Genomic DNA, 24,801 nt, shown 5'->3' on the forward strand with positions numbered 1-24,801 from the left:
CAACAGGATGGCGGTGTCGTCGGAGAACAGGGCTAGATGGGAGTCGGTGGTCCTGACCAGTATGTCTGCTCTGTAAATAATAAATAGTGTCGGCGAGAGAGGGGATCCTTGGGGGACTCCTGCTGCGATGGACTTGTAACGGCCGAGGTTGGGCTCTAATTTCATTTGGAAGTGTATTCCTGTGAGAAACGACTTAAATAGGGCCGTTAGGGCTACGGGGAGGCCTAGTCTCTGGCACTTAGCTATACGTCCCTCGTGCCATACTGTGTCGAAAACCTTCTTTAGAGGCTCCTGCTGCTTGATGGGCCGAGGATAGGCCCGTTCAAAATCCGAATTGAAAGTCGGGGATCGTGTGCTTCTCCTCAAGTGTACTCGCCAGAGGAGTTGGGGTATATCGCGACTCCTTTTTTTTGTCTACAGCCGTAGATAGGAACGGCTACTTGATTTGTGATTTTTTTCGTTGTGAACAACTTCAGTTTGTTGAATATTTGCTTTTGTCCCGCGGTACAATTTGGATGATTTTCCCTTTTGCCTTATTTTGAGTTTCCGGTATTCCTGCTCTGTAGCTGCTACGTTATCTATAGCTGCCGATGTTACCGGTGCAGGGGCAGAAGTGGGTGTGTCTGTTTCTATTAAAGCTTGGTTCCTAGGCAATGGAGGAAGGTCTTCCTTTTTATCTAGTTTTTAGGGGCTCCTTCTGGATTTCTTTCTCGATAGGCCTCGGGCCCACCACAAAAAACTGGTCGACTGTAGAGCGAGATACACTGAGATATCGATTGGAACGGAATAACAGAACTAAGCAGAGGCAGGTGATCGAGCGATACTTTCACATACTGTTGCCATTACTCGCTGCCGAGTATTTGACACGCACCAAGAAGATGGCTGCGCAAGACGTTTTCTTTCATGAGCTTTTCTGTGACTGAAAAGCCCTATACGCGATTTTATCTCTCTTCCGCACTCCGAACATTCAAAAATCTCATTACTTTGTTGCCTCTTTACTTTTTGGTTGTTGCTGTTAACCGAGTTTATAATTCCTCTCCATTGTGTTCTATTGTGCGCTGCTTCTTCCCACTCATTCTGCATGTTTATCCCCTTTAAGTTTTCGTGGAAAATATCTTTGTACCTTTTGAGTTGTCCACCCGGTTTTCTCTTACCATCTACAAGCTCACCGTAAAGCAGAGGTTTTGGTAGGCAGTTTTCTTGCATTCTGCATACGATGCTTTCACTACCACTGATCGGACTGGACTATGAAGAAATCCAAACAGACATGACGGAAAAAACAACAATGAATCAAGAATTGTCGAATTAACAATGACGTTCAACCAATAAGATAACAGTTTCGGCGCAATCGCAGTTCTGTCGATATCTAGGAGAAATAGACTTAATAATATAGCATTAATATGCAGCTTGGTTATATTGTGTTTTTGTTGGGTAGGTATAGAGGAAAATCCACACGCTTTGGCTTTAAATGCATTGTAAAAAATAATCAAAAAAAGGTATCTGTCTATTAATGGCGAGTAATATATTTTTCGAAAGGTTGTAGATGTGTGAATTAGAAAAATAAAGACAATGAAAGTTCAGCCGTTTTATCAATGAATCGTTTATTAACTAACTGTAATCTCTTGTAAAATAGGTGCTGATTTTAATGGTGAAGCGATCTTAAGTCGGGTATATGTTCTCAACGGTACTGTGGATTACGTAAAGATTCAACTAGCGTTTTCAAGTCTTGATGTGAGGCAAAAAAATACAGTTTTATTGTTGCTGCAGACAGAAAACAAGTAAGTTTTAATTTCATTTATCCTTTTGCTTTTCGATTTATTTTGGCCCATTTTAGAACCAAAGCCTTCTAAAGAAAAAAAGGCTTTGGCGAATGCGTACAAATAAAATGATAGTGTAGCCCGTACCAGTTGTCAAATTCCTTCAGATTATTAGAAATGCGCGTAGTTGGTTAGGATCAACGTTGAATTTATTTTAACTATATTATTACAAGGAAAACGGAAAATATATACTGTTTGTTATAGAAGATAATAAATTATTAAAGAGTTAAATTAATAATGTAATATTTTGGGAGCTCAGTAGCAATACTATGGTTAATGCTTATACACCGTCCGGCCACTACTTCTATTTATTATTGATGTGTTTTTATCTTTATGTGATTCCTCCCATTCTGTTGTATGAATTCGAACTATGAACTATATGTATTTTGATATTTTTCAATAAGTCAGGTGTGATCCTATTTCTATTGTTTTACATCCTGTTTGTCCAATATAAAAGGTCTAAGCGTTGCAACAGTAAAATCTTATCTATCATATTAAGTGCATATTGTTGTACCGTATGTGTAAATTTGGTCAAAATAATGTATGCGATGATAGGTTGATTTGATGAAATATTCAATGGCCATATAATCTATTAATTAATAACTTGCTGTTTACAACAAATTGTTTGATGATGTTCAACACTTTTTGAAAACCACACCGTGATAAAGGAATCTTAAAAATATATGAGATAAAAAATCAAACGTAAATCCAATATATTATCCTAGAATTATATATTTTTAGTCGAAGTTACTACTTGTTGGTTGGACTGAGTCTGGAAGGTTATCTTATTATCCAAGAAGATCGAGAAGGAGCAGTTTTTTCAGCAACCGTTAACAAAAAAAGTTTTATAAATGGTGCTCGACACTCAATTTATTACAAAAGAGAGTTTAATGAATCAGAACTCTATGTAGATAGAGAACTCACTGATATGGTACAAATTCCAGCTCAAACATTTACAAATATCCCGGAGTTAGGTGCCAACGAAGTCCAGATTGGAGGACAAGAAACAAATGATCCTAGATTCGCAATTTATAAGAAGTTTAGCGGCTGTTTATCTAGTAAGTATTTTTTCCCATAGCTTAGAAATCATATTAGTGAAATTTCGATGATAAGAGAATTAAGGTTATTTTTAAAATAATTAGCTCTTTTTAAATATGTAAAAAAATAACGATTATTTAAAAGTCTTTATTTGGGATTATTTTCAGCGTGTTATGCGTGGTTTGATAAATTAGACTTTGAAGTCAAGTTTCAGTTTTTCGATAACAAGCAAAAACTAATGGTTTGTGGAACGACTTCATTGTTACTCAGTGCACTAGAATCATCCCCCCAGGCAGTATTATCCTCAAACTAAACAATCTAAAATATTTGTTTTATGCACAGAAATATCTAGGTTTGATTACATACACTAAAGTTTATGTAAAAAGTGTTTAACTTTTTAACTCTTCTTAAAAAGGAGTGTTATAAAATAGACAATATTAAACTGAATTAGGTAAAAAATCCTACATCTTCTTTCCATATCGTCTTCTAAGGAAGGTGGCGATCACACAGTTGAAAGTATATCAATCCTTTTCTAATAAATCAGCTGTTCTGCATTCATTTTAATCAAATCTCAGATATTCCTAAATCATGATTTGAAGTTTCTTCGAAATCTCCAATTCCCTTCAACTCGTCCTAGCATGATGGTATGTGTGTTTCATTTCTTAATATGTGTAATAATATTGTATACACTTTAACTACAGCCATGAGGATATTTCAATACCTAATGCCTAGTGCGTCGAAACACATTTCATTGTCACCTTTGGTGCCCAATAAATCTTAATACTCATCGGTAGATGAGTAGGGCCTCTTCATTGTTTGACTTTTCAACGAAGTCTCTAATCCGTAAAATAAATACCGTAATATTCTAGTAACCTCATTCTTATGGAAATGTTTAGATTTTTATATTTTAACTCATAAAAGCTATAAAAAATATATAGCTCTTTCTAGCTATTGCGGTTCTTATTTTAATTTCTTGATTGTGAATTCCTCATCTGGTCTAATCTTGAGTTGATTGTGACACCTAGATATTTTTGTTTATCAAATCGCTCTACCACATTTCCTTCAAAACTGTGGCGCGTGTTAGGTATTTGATTCTCGTAGACGACCATAAATTTAGTTTTATGATATTGTTTGGCATTTTCTGTGGACACTTTCTACTAAACGTTACATATAACCTATGTTACTTTACATACCTATTTAAAATACAGCAAATATACAAAAAAATTTGTAGTGCTTATTTTTAAATATCTATTATTTATTAATTTGACGTATGGCACTATAACGTTAGTAGACCATTTATGAAACAAGAACAAAATGTAGATATAAAATCCATAAAAGAGGTACATAACATGTATTTGACAAACTTACAATTAAACATGAAATATAATCTATCGCCATCTACTGTTAGAAGGAAATCAGTAAGGTACCTACACTTTAAGTGAACTAGCAAAAGTCAAATTTACCATTAAAAGTGTTTGTTGTTAATTGTTAATATGGATCCTTGTCTTTTTAAGGTTATTATTATTTATATTTTGTTCTGCTGTTACTCACCATTTCGTTAACGTTTAAATATACGTAATATTTTATCAAGTTTTCAGAAAATATTTACTCTGATTTTCTGATTATAATTAATACTGTGATAACATACTTTTCCATTAAATAAATTATATTCTTAGGTATCATCTGATTTATAAAGACAATGCAAATATTTCTTCTAGATATTCTCAATAATTTACATGTTTAATTTTACAGATATTTTTATAGAAGTTAATAAACACGTTATGAAACCCCTTGAAGAATATATGTTGTTTACTAAAGCTGGATCAGAAAAGGTAAACGTATCAAATTCTCATGGCGTTCGAAGTGCCCAATGCAGTGCTGATTTTGATGTAGTTCACGAAAAAGCCCCTGGTATACCTAATTTAAATATAAGTCAGGTAAAAATTTATCTTAAATACTGTAGATATTGTGACGAAGGGTTCAGTTTAGTTTAGTTTTTCTCAATTGTTTAATTCAGCTCATGATTAATACTGTAAGAGATAGAAACTCTGCCGTAGGCAGTGGTTAGTATTACTTAACCAAACCAAATCTATTGATTTGTTTTGGTTTGGTACGGTAAAAAATTAGTAATCAGTTATTACTAAATTTGTAATGTATGGCAAAACTGGATGCCTTACTGGATACTATTAATATTGGATTTTCGAATCCATTGAGAAATGATGAGTCTAGAAAGATGCTTGATAACGAATAATATGTTATAATGTTGGTCTGATGTTGGACTCCAGAGTTTAGTGGAGCGACTTGAAGGTTCCTGTAAGAAATACGGGATGAAGATAAAACCAAAGTTATGGTATTTGGAAAGAACCGAAATGTATCAGTTCCCAATAAAACAGGCAAGGCAATATCTTAGAACAGGTCTACAAGTTCAAATATTTGAGCTCCTGGTTCACCTTGAACAACGACGTGGAAATAAAAACCAGGAGAGAACAGGCCCGTATTTGGGAAAGCCCAAAAGGAAACAATTATGTTTTTTGTAACGTTTCGCGACTTTATTGTCGCTTCTTCAAGCACTAAAACATTTAGTAATCCAAATGCCTACAAACTGATTCATGGCAAGTTTGACAAATATACCTTCATCAAAACTACTTTTTACGTAACATTTTTATAGCTGGACAAGACATATTTTATTAAACTGCTAACATTTTCTGATATCAGCCCAAAGTGTTAGTTTTGAATCGCCTTATAGAGCTAAACATTTTTTAGGGAAAGGATAAAACATGGGTACAGGACGCTCCGCAGAGGATTTTGTACACTTCCATATATTCTGCAGACTCAGTTGAAGAGGACAATATCGAACAAATAATTGTAATCGCTTTAGCATCGTTTTTCGTGTTGATTTTAATATGCATATGCTATGATGTGTACAGAACAGACAAAAAATACAAAGAGAGGAAAGAATTTGAAACCGATGCAAGTATTCTTTTATCTAAACAACAAGCAGCAATTAAACTTCAGGATAGCAATAAAGCGGTAAATTATGAATATCTTTCAAAAAAAGTGTTTGATTTGTTTTTCGATTTGAATAGACATCAGATGAAGAACGTAAGAACTCACTTAAGCTTCAACAGAATGGAAAAGTTCAAAATGAAAAAGTTAATGGTGATGCAGTAAATGGTAAAACAGTTGAAGAAAATGGACCAGTGCCAGAAGAAGTGCCACAAAAGTCTAAAAGTAACGACAGGAAAGATCGACAAAAACGAATAAGCTTTCGAGGTTCGTAAATATTATCAAAATATCATAGCTTTTTACTATTACTGTCATTGTATTACATCGAGTAAAGCTTGATTTTCATGCATCCGTTGTCCGACGATACGATGATACGATATTAATATTATTGTTTGAATTAAAGGCTTCGATTGGTTAACCGTTTCTAGCCAATCAAAGTCTTTAAATCCAACCAATAAAATTAATATCGTATAATCGTATCGTCGGATAACGGATGCATGAAAATCAAGCTTAAGTCCGCAAATGACGTGACAATTAACCTTGATAGTTCTGTTTACTATTTATTTATTTTATGGATTGAATGGTAAATAATATATTTTTCTTGTGTTGTCATAAATTATATTCGTCTTATTAATTTTGATTGGGTCTCAATTAATTCTGGTTCATAAATTATTTATAGTATAGAAGCGTTCAAATATAGCACCATAAGTTTATAAAATTTTATAAATATATAATATATAATATTTTTGACACATTTAATTGTGTTGATAGAACAATGTTTTAAAAAATGTCTATACCTATATGGCGGATTCATCTCTCCAAAAAATCCTATATGAGGTATTTCGCCACTGCAAGAAAATCTACAGAATAAAATAGTTATTTTGTTAATCCCAAATGGAAACTACTTGTCAGAAGTTAGGTTTACAGATATACAAATTTGCCTAACGAACAAAAACTTAGCGTTTCGGCAAGTTTATCTCTTTCCGTCGTCGGAAGCAAAAAAAATACAAAGAATAAATAAAAAAATTATTTAAAATATTTAAATTCAACTATTCGAGAACACTTTAGTTTTTTAACAGATACGTCTACAAAAAAACCGTTGACGTTCTGTTAAAATATACCTATATAAATATATATATATATATATATATATATATATATATATATATATATATATATATATATATATATATATATATATATATATATATATATATATATATATATATATATATATATATATATATATATATATATATATATACATATATATATTTTAACAGAACGACGGAAAGAGATAAACTTTCCGAAACGTTAAGCATTTTTTTGTTCGTTAGGCAAATTTGTATATCTGTAAACCTAACTTCTGACAAGTAGTTTCCGTTTGAGATTAACGCAGAAGTGTTTATAAAAAATAACTATTTTATTTTGTAGATTTTCTTGCAGTGGCGAAATACCCATATAGGATTTTTTGGAGAGAACAATGTTTTGTCTTCGCTCATGCGTCAATTGAGAACTTATACGCATGACTAAAACTAAAAATTTCTTACTAGTACGCGGACTGCTCGGACGATTAGAAATAAGTTGGAAACTTTATTTTTTTACAAACGGTGGATTTTTGGTTAGGAATCATGTATTTTACTTTCAATCACAAACGTTTTAAACTTTATATTAAAAATTTTGACATGTTAGAATGTCGTGAGTTTGAATATTTCCTTCTCTCGTTTGGAAAGATCCCACAAGAAATGCCCCAATGACCAATTTTCATCACTTTAAGTAAATGCTAGTTTAAGATTTTTATTAAGGTTGCCAGTTTACATTAGAGGTTTAAGATTACTTATTGATTACGAAGTGGGATATTGGATATCTAGATAAAATTAATAAAAGGTACAAGATCTTTAAGCGGTAGTTTCACAGGGCAGTCAACTGCCATAGCGTGTTAGGTAGGCGTGGTTATACTGCCAACTGTGAATCATGCGATTGCGATCGCAGTTGTCTGTTATAGCATCTATTGCGATGAGTCTAGAGTCTAGAGTGATCTTCTAGTTTTGTTATCGCAGTCGCAAACACGACGAAAACCAAATGACGAAAAATATAAAACGCATTGCGTTCTGGTATGAACAAATTTTTACACTAATTGAATTGTATGAAGAAAATGATTTTTTATGGAACATTAAGTCAGTGGACTATAAAAACAATACAAAAAGAAAACCTGCATTAACAAAAATAGCGGAGAAGATGGTATTAGCCGAAGATATAGTAAGAAAAAGTTAAGTCATTAAGAGCCACGTATTTGATAGAAAAGAAGAAGGTGCTTGATAGTCAGAAAACAGGTTCAACCACTGATAACCTGTACTCTCCAACAGTGCCTTGGTTTCAGCAGATGCACTTTTTAAATGACATTACAATGAATTATTGCCGTTGTTCAGTTAACAAAACTAGAAGATATTCTACTCATCGCAATAGATGCCATAACAGACAACTGCGATCGCAATCGTATGATTCACATTTCCGAAACACATTTTTCCTCAATAACATTTTTTTGAATAACAAAGTATTGCATAACTAACCACTGTTTTGGTATGCGGCGCCATTTAAAACAAAAAAAATACGAAATCAATAATTATCTTGAAACAGGAAGTCGCAGTAAAAATAATCGTTGCTATAGCAGACAACTGCTATGTGAAACTGCCGCTTTAAGGTTGGTGCCAACTTAAATAACTTGTAGTATCGGCTGTTATAAGTTATATAATGAGTTTTTATAATAATTCGAGAACCCAATTTATAAACTCAATAGTGTTCAGTTAACATCCTGGTCTTTGCTGTGATAAATAAAACTTTCTGCTTCCATAGTAATTGCAGTTGCAATTATAGAATCTAAAAAAGATTTGCGAATAAGAACAATTCAATAAAACTTCAATGATATATGTCATTTGTAAATTTTGTAACCTCAGTCCCTGTTACAACACCATTGGTAATATTCATAAGCACATTCTATCAAATTTTCTTTAGCGTATTTCGCACAGATTTGTTTGAATTATTAAAATGAAAAACTACACTAGAAATAAGTTAAATGCATAGGTATTTTTTGCCTAAATGTAATAAGAAATTTAGACTCAAGTTCAGATTTAGCACCACATATCTTTTTTTGGTGTGCTGATAATAATATTTGTGTCTGTCCATACATAGATCAGCTAGCATATCCAAGCCCAAGCAAAATCCAAGCAAAAATCCAGGCTCTAAATGACAACATGACATTTTTGACTATTTTTATTTAATATATTGACTGGCGGGAACTTATAAGTTACATAAAGAGCCTTACAGTGGCGGCGCTTACTTTATGTGATTGTCATTACTCTGATCTAACATTAATTACAGATAGTGCAAGTGAATTGACTTGGGATAATCCTGATGAAACGTCAGATATGTTAAGTCCAATGATGGAAGAGGAAGAAGATGAACAAGAAGAAAATAATGATATAGATGATCACGATCAAGCAGTAAGTAGTAATAGTAACCTACTCAGCATGGCACCTATAAGTTCTATTAGTGAGGTTACGCTTGCTGATCGAAAATCAGTGGTAAGCATTGACAATTTAACAATTCTTAAATAACACGTTTTACAAATATGTATGCTGTTGTGACTATTGTATGAGCTTATCTGAAATAACTAAAATGTAAAAACACAGTAAATAAGTAAATTGTAAAATAGATGTGTAGTTGTGAAATACTGATGACACACATCACAAGTACATGCGAGAGGTAGCCGACGCTCTATATAGAGTATGGCACTGTAAGAAGAAGAAGTAAAATAGATACATACACTTCTAATTATTTGTCTAAGTATTTACAAAACATTGAACAACAAATATTTTAAAGATAAATATTCTGAAATCTGAATTCTGAATACTATCAATATAAATCAGGGTTGGGAAAAATCATGATTTAAAAAAAATCAGATTTTTTTAATTTAAATCAGATTTTTTTTATTTTAATTCAAAACATTCTTTAAATCGGATTTCCACATGAGTAGGACTTATTTCCAATTAAAGTCCTATCCTAAATGGCTAAATCTTTATAACTCTGCCCGATAACATCAACAGTTCTGCGGCGCGTTTGTCATTTTTCCACATCGGTCACCAATATATTCCGCAAAAAAGTCGCTCGCTTCAGATCAAAAGGATTTTTTTTTCAAACATCTCAAAAGTATTAATTTTTATCATTTTAACGGCTAGGCATAAAAGTAAAGCGCTGTTACACCTAAACACAAAAGTACAAAAATATATTAAGTCGAGAATGAAATTAGTATTATCTGTCAAAGTGTAAATTACTTACTGCAGATCAATATATCGGTAGAAATTTGGAAACATACAACCGTTTCAAGAAAATATAAAACAACATATTTTCTGACAACAATTATAGATTCTTAGTAATGAAGATATAGTCTCTATATCAGAAGAACCTAGTTCTGTACTCGACTGTGAATGATATGTATTCGAACAGCGAATTTTTGTCACTTATACATAAATTTTAAAATAAGTCCCTAAGTTTTTGCGGTCTAATGGATTCACACGAAATCACTTCAAAAATCAGCCCAACATTTAAATTGAGGAATGGATATTTTTATATTGTTTTATTTACATTATTAACATTTACAATTATTTTTCGATTTATTATCTGTTATATCTGTTATAGAAATATTTTTTAAAGTTTTCTAGGACACATTTTTATAACTTTTACAATTATTTTTTGATTTGTTATAAAGTTTTAATATATTTTTTTTAATTTAAATTACACGATTAAAATAAAAAAAATCATTTGATTGGTTGGCATGATTTAAATCTTAGTAGATTAAATCAGTTTAGGATAAACCACAGCCTATTCATGCCAAACTTACCGACTTTTGCATGGAAATCTTATGTTAGCTGCTTAGTCTATCTTACTTTATGTGATACGCCCCCTTGTGAGGTCTATTGAAACTTCGTTTAAAAAACATAATCAAATAAAATATTAAATTGAAATTAAACCTCTAGAATTATCCCAGCATATATAATTGTAAAACGTTTAACACGAAACTGATTTGGATGTATGGAAAATGCTTTTTTCATTTATATCGCATGTTTTCATAATTAACATAAGAAATGACAACGTAAACTAATTTAAAATGTATGTAAAAGATATATCAGACATTAAAATTCTAAGCACATTTCCATTGCATTTACAAAATATTGTTTGCCTTTTAAAATGCTTTAATTAAGATTTCCAAAATAAGAATTCTTATAAGTAAATGCCACTAATATTCTAAACTGCATCTAAGAGTACTAACTACATATGTTACAATTTTTATTTAAAATATGTTTAAATTTTTTTATTAATTATTATGCTAAAATAAAAGTAAACAATTTCCACAAATTCCATAAGAAATTGTAAATAAAAAATGTGGCAATTATAATACATTGTGGCAATTCTTAACTTGGAAATCCTGCACATCTTTCGACAACGCTTTTATTAATATTCTGAAAACTCTAAACTGTCTCTAAAACTGTCTGAAACAAAAAGTGCGGTAGTTACAAACGTACAGTATGATATCAATAATAATGATAGATCTTTACCATTTTTTTTCTATTTTACCTTTTTATTGTATGTCAAAATACCTGATTTACCAGGTCAAATTGTTTCCCAAAACATCCCCAGCCAGAGGAATTGTTTTTTGAGTAGGTTTGATTTTTTTGATTCCGTAAACCGTATAAACCCTCTTTAAAGGTGACTGTGATGTCAAGTTACCTTGAAAATAACAATCAATAACAATATGCCTAATTTATCAAATAATGTCACTGAACGTAATTTACAGCCAACTCTTTTTTCGTGTTGATCTTAATATGGTTATATTATAAAGTTCGCTAGCGAGCGTAACATCAACACCAAAAGTGAAAGGGTTAATTTTTGTCTTAAATTTCACTAATTGAGAATAGTACTGAAAATTAATACTGAAAATATTAAATGTAAATAAATATAAATGATATCGCTGAAGAACTATACTGAAAATATTAAATGTTTCAACCAATTTTAAGGACTTTTTGCCTTTCGATCAGTTTTGTCTATATTCAAAAATAAAGTGGTGGAGAATTGTCAATAAAAAATTTATTTCAATTATTTTGATTTTCCTCTAAGTTTAGTACCTACTAATTGAAATTAGGGATGAAAATAACTGCCACTTTATCTTTGTTACTTTTTTTAACAAAGCGGGAAGATTATTTTATAATCAGACGTTTCGGTTTTAAGACACCATCACCAAATATCAAAATTAAAATACAGACCTACACCACCCACCCTAACCTAACGTAACTACCGGTGTTCAAACTTGTTCGACGGAACACGGGCCCGCGAGGGGCCTGTTGCATGGCTTACAAACTTATATTGAACCATTTGTGTACTAACAAAAAATACAAACTACAGCCAAAGAGTAGAAACTTGCTATGAACTACACATATGCTTATTTTCTCATTATTCTAATTGATGAACATTACTAATTATATCATGAAACTTTATTTTTGTTCATTTCCTTACTTCTTCCTCCTCCTCCTCCTTCTTATTACTCTATAAGAGTATGGTGACATTATGATATCGCATTTATGGTGTCTCTCCATGTTGCTCTGTCTTGCGCAGCAGTACTGGCCTCGTGCAGACTATGACCTATTATTGTCTTCATTTGGTCCACCCAACAACGGTTTGGAGATCTCCCTCTAGGACGTTTCCCGTTCACTTTTCCCTCCACAATTAGTCTAGGCCATTGGTGTTCCTGGATATGTGGCCAAAGTATCTTAAATATGACTGTTGATATCGACAGTCTAGATTCGATATTCAGTTGTTCTAGTATTGAAATAGTTGTACGGTGAGCTGTGTACTGTATTCGCAGCATCCGTCTATAACACCACATTTCAAAAGCATCGATTTTACGTTTCATTGCCAACTTCAATGTCCAGGTCTCTGAGGCATAAGTGGCAATGGGGAGAGGATCGCGTATTAGAGGGGAGAGGATCAAAAATTAGGGCTCTTAGTAGTCTGAGCTTGTTGCTAATTGAAATGGCTGAATCTTTCCATATTTTATTGAGTTTGGTCATGGAATTACGTGCTATACACAGTCTTCTCTTGATTTCTGCGTCACATCGTCCTTTGATATCAAGGAGCCGAGATATATATATTGATCTACAACTTCGAAACCTGCTATTTCTGTTGTATTCGTGGACTCTCGATCGATAATCATTAATTTTGTTTTTCTTTTATTTAGGTTTAACCCATATCTCTCGCTAACCACCTCTAATTTGTGCATAATGGATTTTAATTCATTAGCGGAGGATGCGAGTATAAGTGTATCATCTGCGTACCTTAAATTTGTTATTTGTTTACCGCCTATAGTGATACCGCCGTTGTAGTCTTCCATAAATTCCCTCATTATAGATTCGCCACATATATTGAAGAGTAATGCTGGATTCAGAGTTCCGTAGCCGTAAGACGTAAGCCGTATCGTTAAGACGTAAGGGATATCGACCTTCACGATCACACGATTGCGTTCATAGATCTCCGTATGCCGTAAGCCGTATGCCGTAAGACGTAAGAAGTGAACCAATTTTAATTCTTACGTTACGTCTTATCGAATCGGGTGTTGTCGGCTAGGTTCGGTGGTACTCGGTAGCCATTTCTACAACTTTTATAATATATTTCACAGATATTTCACTTCGGCAACGAAAATATAATTGTCCGTGTCCATTTTAGTTCAATTAAATTAATAATAACAAAATAAATAACGAGTATTATAGTTTTATTTACAACATTCACAGCCCAAACAACAACATAACCTATTAAAAAACGGTAATGCGCACGCTTACGATGAAGTATCGTTACGTCTTACGGCAACTATGAATGGCTTTCCTTGCGCCTTAAGTCTTACGGCTAACGATACGGCTTACGTCTTACGGCTACGGAACTCTGAATCCAGCATAAGGGAGATAACATGCATCCCTGGCGCACTCCCGCCTCCTTTATCACATAAGAAATTCTCTTACCACATACTCAGCCTTACTTCTTACCACAAATCGTGCTGCTAAGACTCCCAATTTGGTCGCAAATAGCAGTGTACGAAGTGTCTCTGAAATAAGTAACTTTTTGATTTACTATTTGTACTCTTTATAATATATACTTTTCTAATCGGCATTCTTATAACTACATATTTTCAAAAACTTTTAAAGATAATTGAAATACGTCTAGCATGCCATGAATGAGAACAGGAATTGCAAATATGCATTTGATTTAGAAAGCATAGTTAGTCTAATTTAAACAAAATAATTGAAAATTATTAGCAAGATTTTGTAAACAGGATATACCACCACCAACACCGCCTTCGCGTAGAGGATCAAAATTCCACCTCCAAATATTCATCCCATGGCGACGACCTTGCCATATATGATTGACGAAACTACCACCAGTGTTTAACAAGCAACTCACTTATCATCCATAAAATACATTATCATATTCACAATCTTTAGTAACGATAGCTTTTTCACAAGCCAGTAGTATATAATTTCGGATGTTTCTGTTTAATATATTAATTTGTGTTTTTAATATATGTATCCATTTTGATATTATTTATGGTTGTGCTTTCCTCATGATTATTACTATATATTATTAAATAGTTTATATTAAAGTAACAGAAACATTTTTATGTATTACTCCTCACATATGTAAAATAAATCTATTCTAAAGGAACCATTCAACAGGCACATATTATGTTTCATGTAGTAGTAAGTGGTGTAAGATAGAAATGTGATATAATTAGGTCTTCAAGTTTTATAAAATTTGTTCCTCTAGATACTCAAAGATGCAGATTCTTCGTTGTATCCAGTGGAAACTACCAGTAAGTATCTATTAGTAATTTTTATACGTATGTACGAGTGACATGGAAGTTGTAAATAGAATAAGAAATAAAATAAAGATGTCTTAAATATTCACTTTATCAAAGTGCATACTTAAAACACCTTTTTAACCGTGTTCAAAATCGAACCGGAAATGTTTAGTATTAGCAACCTCACTTTAAAGGCGTTATTTGATATAAAATTCTTGAGTCTCTGCTTAGACAAAAAGTTTCTTGGGGAATTTTTAAGGACAAAAATCTCACATTCAACTTACAGCCTATTGGTTTTAAAAAGTACTTAGATTTGCAAGACACGGTATAATATGCTATTATAGTGATATTCACATTGTTTAGAGGTCAAAAAAGGCACTGCGTATTATAGGTACTAATTCTTAGAATAAACATATTTTGCAGATCTACATTTTGCAATAATAATTTATTAACAGTTCCAGCTTATTTTGTTAATATAAGTAGGTATAGGCTTGGTGCATTCTTCGCCAGTGCTACCACCATCGGAGAATATCGTAAACAACTAGTACTTGCAAATACACGGATTTAAATACGGAGAATACGAAAAATTTATTATTTAATTATTTAAAAGTGTAAGCTTCATTCAGAACCTCCCAATTAGTGGAATAAATTAGTGGTTTCAATTACACTTTATACTCTTTAGTTTACGATCATTCACAATGTCTGAAAACACTATTAAAATTAATAAAATATCCTAGCAACAGCTTGCGGTAGTTTGTTGTATCCATAGAGAAAGCATAATATGTAGCTTATAAAACAATAAACTTTTGATTTCTAACCAAAATTTTTCTTGACGGGTGATAATCAAAGGCCAAAATGACATTCCTCGCAAATTTTTGAAGTATAATTAGTGGAAAAGTCAAAAGTTTGTTTCCACCAAAGTTTCCACTAATTGAAAATTACTATCACTAATTATGACGTTCTGAATGCTTACATCAAAATTAGGAGAACAAACTTCTACGATTAATTGAAACTACTAATTTATTCCCCTGATTTCGAGGTTCTGAATGAAGCTTTAGGAAGTATAATTTGTGAAAATTCTAAAATAAAAATAAAAAAATAAATATTTTGATGTCTTCAGTAGGTCTAACATGTATTATAATATATTATTCCAGTTAAAAAACTTTTTTAGATGAGTTACGGTAGCGAGCTGAGTTTTAATCACCGGTTTTAGCTAGTGGGGCTATTTCGGCTTTAACGAATTTTTTTAAAGGTACATAATTATAATTTTAGAAGATGTTTATATCATTTAATCACTAGTAGATTAAAAAAAGTATACCGTTAATATTGCCAAATTATATTTTATTTTCTCATAGTACCTGTACCTCTCATGTCTATTTAAATTTTGATTATGTAACGAGAACTCTGTTTACTCAGTTGTTTTGTCGAACTGCTTGAATCCATTTTTGCCAAACCACGATTTCAATAATATTTTAATGTGATCAACAAGACGCGACGGCGCCGGCGGCGTGAAATAGGTACCTACTAATAGTTTCTGATTGTTGCCGACGAAGCGCTGCCGTCGGAATTTGTTCAAATCAGTGATATGCACCAAGCCTATATCAGTATGCTGAGATAAGATTTTACTATACAGTATTAAAAACCGTTAACAAAAACCACCACAATCAAAAACCCTAATAATTATTTATTTATTAACAAGTAGAAAAACTTTTTTATATTTTAATTATTTAGATATATTAATATTAGTATATAATACATTAATCTCAGTTTATCCCTATCTAACTCAGTTTATTATTTTAATACCCGATCTAAAATTAATGGACTTTTATTTATTAATATGTCTTCCAGGAACAGTCATTTTGAACAAAAAAATCAACAGAAGCTATAATCAAAAACACAATTTTCTCATTAAATACACACAACCAAACTTATATGGAATCACCTATTATTTTCCATAATTTTTGAGATGTATGAGAATTTTCTGTTTATGAATAAAACTCAGTCTTTACCAATGACTTTTAATGCAAAATAATCCATATAGCAATAAAAAAAAAAATAATCAGTTCCCAAAATAAACAAAATGGTATTTTTTGGTTTCTGAAACGAAATTAAGATTTAAATTTTTAATGGCCAAAAAGCTTAAACAAAAGAAAATTGGTAATTTTAATATTCTTTGTTGCCACCTCTAGCCCTTATGCAAGCTTCTATCCGCGCTGGCATGCTTCTTGTTAAATTATCCACGTTGTCTTGGGGTATGTTTTCCCATTATGCTAATGCTGCATCAATAAGCTGTGCGAGATTTCCTGGATTGTTTCGACGAGCTCTAACCCTTCTTTTGAGCTAGTCCCACAAGTGTTCGATAGGGTTTAGATCTGGTAAATAGGCAGGCCAGTCCAAAACTATGACACCTTCCGTTTCAATACGTTCTCTAGTCACTCTGCTGGTATGGGGAGGTGCACTATCGCGCATGAAATTAAAATTATCCCCAATTGCAGCTCTCCACAGACTAACGATTGGTTCTAGCACCAAATCAACATATCTCCGACTCGTTAAAATTTGTTGAAGTGGTAACAATGGAGTTTTTGCTCCTAGTATAATACCTCCCTACAAAAATTACAGTTCCTCCTTTATATCTTGGTACAGATTCGTCTTCCTGGAGCTCTAAGAACCCGAATTCGATGGTTATCTGATCTTAGGCCAATTCTACTCTCATCCGAAAAAAGAACATTTTGCCAATTCTCAGTTGTCCAGTTTTGATGATGAAGGCATCAATTTAGCCGGTCAATTTTATTTTGCCGAGATAACTGTAGGATCCGTAACTCTTTCCTACTGTAAAACCCTCGTGCACGAAGACTGTTTCTTATGGTTTCAACTGAAATGTTCACACTTGTAGCTGCCAGAAGTTGTCTTTGTAGCTCTGGATGAGAAACATTGGGATTTATTCTAGCAATTTAGCACACAAGGCGGTCTTGTTGTTCAGTTGTGACTCTTTGGCGAATTTGTATGGGCCTATCCTTGTGTGTTCCCTAATTCCAAGTATCTTGCATATGGTTTCGATACAACACCATGGGTAACGCCTACTATCTCTGCTACGTCTCTCTGGAGCATTCCTTGTTCGGTGAGAGCAATAATTCTTACCCTCTGTACATTTATTAATCCAACATAAGGCATTTTTTAAATATTTTGGATTGAATGAAAATTACCGGACAATCGTGATTTTTACTACTGAACACAAAATTCAAAAGAAAATAAATCGCAGTAGTCGTTTACTCTTTATTATCATGTTTATTTACAACAAAAAGCCTTATCTTAAAGTTGTATACCAATTTTTATCCTTGCAAGAAATTTAGTCAGAAATAAAGAGTGATTCCATATAAGTTTGGTTGTGTATATATATTTTAGGTATTTGAATTGCTGAATAAAAGAAAAAGACTATAAAAGAGAGTACAACATACCGAAAAATATAACACTTAGTTTTAACTCAATCTGTATATATCAAACAAGATTGCAAACTTTGGTAGGCTGAATTTTTAAGACCTTATTATGCAGATGCAGTACTTTTTCAAAAACTTTTAAATTCTTCGAATTTAGAATTTTGAGAGGCCTATAAGTAAGCAATAAATTTAATTTAAAAACTTTAAATTAACAAAAAATTAAAAACTTAAAATTATTAAGTATCACAGTTTTTCGGCAGAATGGGATCGTTAAATAAAACTGAACATATCGAAAATAATTAAATCAAATTGTTTAAGTGATATTTTCAAAAGTGAATAACTCGGAAACGGTTGATTTGAGGTACATTGTGTGTATCCTGATTCTTGCTTAGAATTGAAGGAAAAACCGAAATAAGGAATAATATACAGGGGGCTCCATTAAAAAAAATGAGACTTTATGATTGACCCTGTATACTTAAATGTATTACTCGCTAATAGATATTTAAAAATCCTATAACTTCTGTATAACTTTTTGCGGTACCTATTATATTTTACCTAATAATCGACCGTTTCCATATATAACAGCGACCCTGTACAGGGTGGGTCAAATTCGACGCTTTTATATGGAAACACCCTTTTCTATAGGAGATAGACAAAAACTAATATCGGTGTCTGGAGCTCAATTTTTGTCAAAAACATGATGGTGAAAACCGCATATCGATATCTGTTACCGTTTCGGAGTTACGGGGTGTTTTTCAAAAATATGCATTTTTAACAAATCGCTGTAACTTTTTTGCTATGGAAAATTTTATATTTTTATGAAAACATTTCCAAAGCACTTTTTTACGTAGAATTTAATGGTGTTTTAAATTTTTTTTTAATTAATAATTTAAGAATTATCAACAGAAAATTTGATTTTTATATGGGACACCCTGTATATTTTTAGTTTATTGAAAAGAATTCAAAATTACCTTTCCAAAAATATAACACACTTGATATTTTGCTCGATTCCTCTTCGAGATATAGAGAATATAAAACTTCGCCCTCTTTAAATAAGTAGGCTTTGAACGGCACCGGCTGTAATGCAAAAAAAAATCTAGCTATGAGCATCAATTAAAACGAAAATAATATTTGCTATGAGAGATGCAGAATTTTATAACAATTTAAAATATATTTAACCAACATCAACACATTTAAACTATATCTAATAACAATAAAAATAAATAGCAAACCAAGACATGAGATTTTGCTACAGGTGTTCGATATATCGACCGTCTTCTGTTATGGACAGACGGGGTAGTTTTTGAATATTTCTCGCGGAATTCATTAACTCAGTGGGGGTGAAAGGTACCCTTTCATAACTGCTAAGTATTTCTAATTCTTGTCTAGATTTTACGGAAGAATAAGGAACCTTTATTCTTCCGCAAATATATCCATAGGATTAGATCCATGGGCACTAAGTCAGGCGGCTTCGACGGCCAACAGCTGGGATCTTGGTTAGCTATTCAATTATTCTTGAAATTGGCTGCAAAAATTTGCTGATAACTTCAGCGTTCAAAGGCGGTGCGTCGCCTTGCTGGAAAAAATATGTTTTCGAGTTCCATTAAGGGCTTATCATCAATAAGGGGTCCAAAGCCTACTAGTTAAAAGTGGCGAACTTATAAAAATGCTGAATTTCGAAGGGGATTATAACAAAATATCAAGTGTGCTATATTTTTGGAAAGGTAATTTTAAATTCTTTTCAGTTAATTAAAAATATAGAGGGTGTCCCAAATAAAAAATTAATTTTTCTGTTGATTACTCTTAAATTATTAATTTTAAAAAAATTATACTTAAACCATTAAATTCTACGTAAAAAGGTGCTTTGGAAATGTTTTCATAGAAATACAAAATTTTCCATAGCAAAAAAGTTACAGCGATTTGTTAAAAATGCAGATTTTTGAAAAACACCCCGTGACTCCTAAACGGTAACAGATATTGATGTGCGGTTTTCACCATCCTATTTTTAATGAAAATTGAGCTCCAGACACCGATATTAGTTTTCGTCTATTTCCTATAGAAAAGGATGTTTCCATTTAAAAGCGTCGAATTTGGCCCACCCTGTACATAATATTATATGATTAAACAAAGACCGGCGTCAGAGTTGGCTTGGAAATGAAGATCGCTGTTATTTCATATGTAAAATATTATGGTAAATGTCAATAATCGTCATTTCCAAGCCAACTAACAAACGACTTTTCGTTCATACGACATATTCAGTACGTACCTAAAAAATAATTTTTATTTTTGTTGTTTATTCTATGTTGTAATAAATTTTCAATACGTAAAAGCGGATTTTTCATCCAAAGATATTTTCGTCAAACGTACGTATTACATATATTACACATTTAATATGGCAACATTGTTGCTTTCATATCCACACCGTCTTCGATATGCCTTCGCTGACTGGATTAGGGAAAATAAGTGTTTTATATGTTGACCGCAGAAAGATTGGTGTCTCTACCGTACAGCACTTGAGATGTAAGGGGAAATCAAATCAACCTTGCAACGAATTCACCAATTAGGTTGCGTATCTTCCCAATTCTTTCAATCAACGCTAATATAGAGTTATAATATATAAATTATTTTTCTATAATTTCTGAAATGTTTTGGTGTGAATTGTTGCCCCCCCCTGTACTGGATTTATTTACTCTTTCCCATTTAAGGTTGATTCTCACTATACCTTCCGTTTCCATTCTATATTCGTTCCGTATTTTTATTGTATTGACACTATACGTAAGCTTCCGTTCCGTATACGTTCGATACTTTTTATTGTACAATTTATATCATTACGAAAGTTTTATTTTAAAAATTTGTATCTTTTGAGAAGGTAATAGATTTAATTGAGAAGTGAAAGAATAAATAAATATCAGCAAAATTTTAACAGAGCTGGTACAAATGTAAGAACTTGACAACGCTGTTTCCGATACGCTTCAGTCCGTCCGCCAAAAAAATGTATGGAAGGAAAGGATATGGAACGGAAGGGAAACGGAACGGATAGTGTGCATTGTCCTATTCATTTATACGATATAATATTTTATGTAATGGAAAGGAAACGGAAGGGAGCTGATATGGAAGGTATAGTGAAAATCAACCTTTAAACATAAATTTGTGACATATTTTTTTTGCAGATTTTTAATGATGATGATTTTTATTTAAAAAGCCAATGTAAAGACGTTATTTTGTTACACAGAAAAACTGACATTAAATTAATTATTGATAACTTACATTATTGATTAAATTAAAAGTTATTATCATTTTTCAGATAACGAAACAGAACCGTTGATATCTTCAACAGACACTAATGGAGATACAAATAGTGAGCTTGCTTCGTTTTCAAGTGATAATATACCCGGTATATACAGACCTTCTAAAATAGTGACAAATACAAAACCGCTTTTAGTAGGAGAACATACTAGAAAGTTCGACAATCCAATCAGCTATCTGGGAGGACCTAAGTTACCTTTAAGAAATAGATGGAGTGTAGAAAGTGTTGTATCGATAGACTAATAGCTGTAATGTGTATTTTAAATATATGTTCAGACTCCAGCAAATATAGTGAAACTAATTTTAATTAATTTGATTAAATAACATTTAAGTATTATTTTTCTTTTATTTATGGTATGTTATGAGCGGTGTGTTTCTATTTTAACCGTTGAGTAAAAACCAAAGTTAAAGGATACTAAGTTTTATCTAAAACTAACTGTTTTACTTCTCTTTTGCCATCAACATTAATTCTGTTTCGATTTCATACCAATTTCATTTAAGCCAATTTGAAGTACACGAGCTTTTCTGTTAGTCTTTTTTTGTTTTTAGGAGTCTTTGTTTATTTTATTGGGTTTCATGCAAGGAGTATAAAATGTGGAAGGACATTGTGTACTTTTTTTTTACTTAGACACAAAATACAACCATTTAAATACAATAGTATTTCTTCTATAAAAGGCATTTGGTGGTAAGGGAACTGTAGCAAAAGTAAAGCTATACTAAAACTACCCGTAAAAGAGTCAGTACGCAGAAAAGAGTGTCTCCATAACCCATAAAAAGTCTAAAAATAAGACATAAATAAATGCCTTTATTGTCAAAAAATTTTTCAATTTGTAGACAAAGGTAAACAAAACAAACAAAGTAAACAACAAGGTACACAAACAAACAAACAAAAGATAATATAAAACATTATAGAAATAATATTGTCAGTCTTATTGTTTAATATAAACATTTATAAATGTTTACAATGTCAAAGAACAAAAAAATAAAAATAATATTCAAAAATATTTAGTTAGTTTATAATAGTAAATATAAATATCAATGACCTCTAAATAAATGTATTTCGATGTCATTAGTAAATATAGCAATAGCAAACATTAGACCAGTGTTTACAAGATCAAATTCGATTTTCAAAATATAATTCATTTACGGCGTAGAAAGTCTTGTCTAGTAAATAAGAGTTCAATGCTTTACTTAATGAAGAAAATGATGTTATGGATTTGATTTCAAATGGCAGGTGATTGTGCATTTTTTTATGGCAGGTGAATGTGCATTTTCAGTTAATATTGAACTTTTAACTAACTCTGAGCTTGGGGTAGGTAGATAAAGATCTTGCTCCGCGTTCCTGAGTGGATAAGTGTGAGATGGCCTTTCTTGAGAAGCTGATACATGCTTACGTATTAGGCAAATGGATTCAAATATAAATAAGGACGAAAGAGTCAATATTTTTAATTTTTTAAAAATGTCCTGGCAATGAGTTCTGCTGTTTAGTCCCAGTGAATATTGAACAGCTCTCTTCTGGAGTTTGAAAATGCGGTCAAATTGAGTCGCGCAACACGTACCCCAGAATGGAAGGGCATACCTGAGGTGCGACTCAAAAAGTGCATAATAAACAGTTCTGCCACTGACAAGTTAAGCTCCTTAGAAACAGACCTTAATGCAAAACAGGCAGACCTTAATTTTTTCGACAAAGCGTCGATATGCATGTCCCATTTCAGAGAATTGTCTACAACAAGCCCTAAGAATTTTACAGATTTTACGACGTCAATGGTTGTGTTACTAAGTACAAAAGGCTGCAGCGAATTTTCATACGACAAAGATTTAGTTTTAGAAATGTTGAGACTCAGGAGGTTCGAATCGCACCATGATTTAATGGTGATTAAGTCATTTGATATAATCCTATGAAGTGCCGTGACGTCCTTGTTGCTCCAAGTGAAGCTAGTGTTGTCCGCAAAAAGACATATTTTGCGACTGATGTTTATGTTAGCAATGTCGTTAATAAAAAGAAGAAACAAAATAGGGCCTAGTACTGAGCCTTGTGGTACTCCACATTCTATTGGCTTGCTAGAAGACAACGTGGTATCCACCCTCACAAGTTGACTTCTGTTGCTCAGATACGATTTAAACTATTTGAGAAATGTTCCCCTGAACCCATAGTGCTGTTTATTAATTAGGATCTTATGATTTACACAATCGAACGCCTTAGAAAAATCACAGAAAATTGTCGCTGTAGAATGATGGTTATTTAGGCTGGAGTAAACTTTATTAAGGAGGGAAAACATAGCGTCATTTGTGGACTTGTTGCTTATAAATCCAAATTGATATTCAGTAAGTATTTTGTACTTAAACAGAAAAGATACCAGCCTTGTTTTAACCAACCTTTCTATGATCTTAGATAGCGTTGGAAGGAGTGCAATTGGGCGATAGTTAGAAGCTTCGTCTTTGTCCCCTCCTTTATGCAGAGGAATGATTATTGAATTTGATTATTATATTGCCGTCTTATGACATTTTGGAAAAATACCATTTTGGAATGACATGTTTATTAAAGTAGTTATGTGATTCAGAGTGCTTTCTGGTAGATTCGAAAACATTTTTAAAGTTAGTCCGTCGGTCCCAGATGAGGATTTATTTTTGATGGTATTAATTGTACTGCGAAGCTCTTCTAAAACTACGGCATAATTTACGAGGGGCATTTTTGATTTTGGACTTTATCGAAAATTCAGTTAAAACTGCTTCATGATCAGAGAGACCCGAGCTGAAGACGTTGCATGGTTGCACACATGCAGGCTGTTGACACATGCTGGGCTAAATATAAGACCTGCTATAGTTTATATTAAATGCTGGAGTAAATATCGAGTGTTTCTCAAAAGTGGCTCACCCCTATAACATTTTTTTTCTTTAGATAAAAAACGAGATTTGGTAATGTAATTTTAATATAACTAGGTATAACAGTTTTCGGTCACTTCCTGTTTCACCGGTAATGGCTACAACTTTTGATTTTTAAATGACACCTGTATTTTTTACTTCATTTGATAGAAAATGGCATTAGAATGAATAGAATGACATATCGTATGTCAAATTTTGACATTTTCAATTCAAAAAGGCATTTTAAATTTTAATTTAGAGTGCAATGGCTGTTGTTAATCATATTTTTACAATGATGATATAAATACAAAAACAGAATTCTTTATAGAGCGCCACCATACGGCCATCTTGGCAACTATTTAGAAATGAAGCAGTACAGTTTATGACAATCAAGCGACGTGTGCGTTTCATTTTCCCAGTGTGTTTTTCTACAGTATTT

General features: G+C 32.3%; 1 protein-coding gene across 3 annotated transcripts in view; it reads left to right on the plus strand.

The window, feature by feature from the left end:
- Positions 1-21,834, plus strand: part of LOC115874952 (contactin-associated protein-like 5) — a 166,932-nt gene extending 145,098 nt beyond the window's left edge. Inside the window, exons 26-33 of one of the 3 annotated variants that reach the window (XM_030890260.1) lie at positions 1,634-1,778; positions 2,559-2,875; positions 4,608-4,792; positions 5,619-5,885; positions 5,942-6,128; positions 9,240-9,442; positions 14,727-14,772; positions 21,499-21,834. In XM_030890260.1, coding sequence (XP_030746120.1) covers positions 1,634-1,778; positions 2,559-2,875; positions 4,608-4,792; positions 5,619-5,885; positions 5,942-6,128; positions 9,240-9,442; positions 14,727-14,772; positions 21,499-21,743 — 1,595 coding nt within the window. In that variant the 3' untranslated portion in view covers positions 21,744-21,834. The other 2 variants (XM_030890261.1, XM_030890262.1) reach the window with 2 other exon arrangements.
- The last annotated feature ends 2,967 nt before the right edge of the window (positions 21,835-24,801 follow it).

This window comes from Sitophilus oryzae, unplaced genomic scaffold (assembly GCF_002938485.1).
Source record: "Sitophilus oryzae breed Bouriz unplaced genomic scaffold, Soryzae_2.0 scaffold_1307_pilon_pilon, whole genome shotgun sequence".
Lineage (NCBI taxonomy): Eukaryota > Metazoa > Arthropoda > Insecta > Coleoptera > Curculionidae > Sitophilus > Sitophilus oryzae.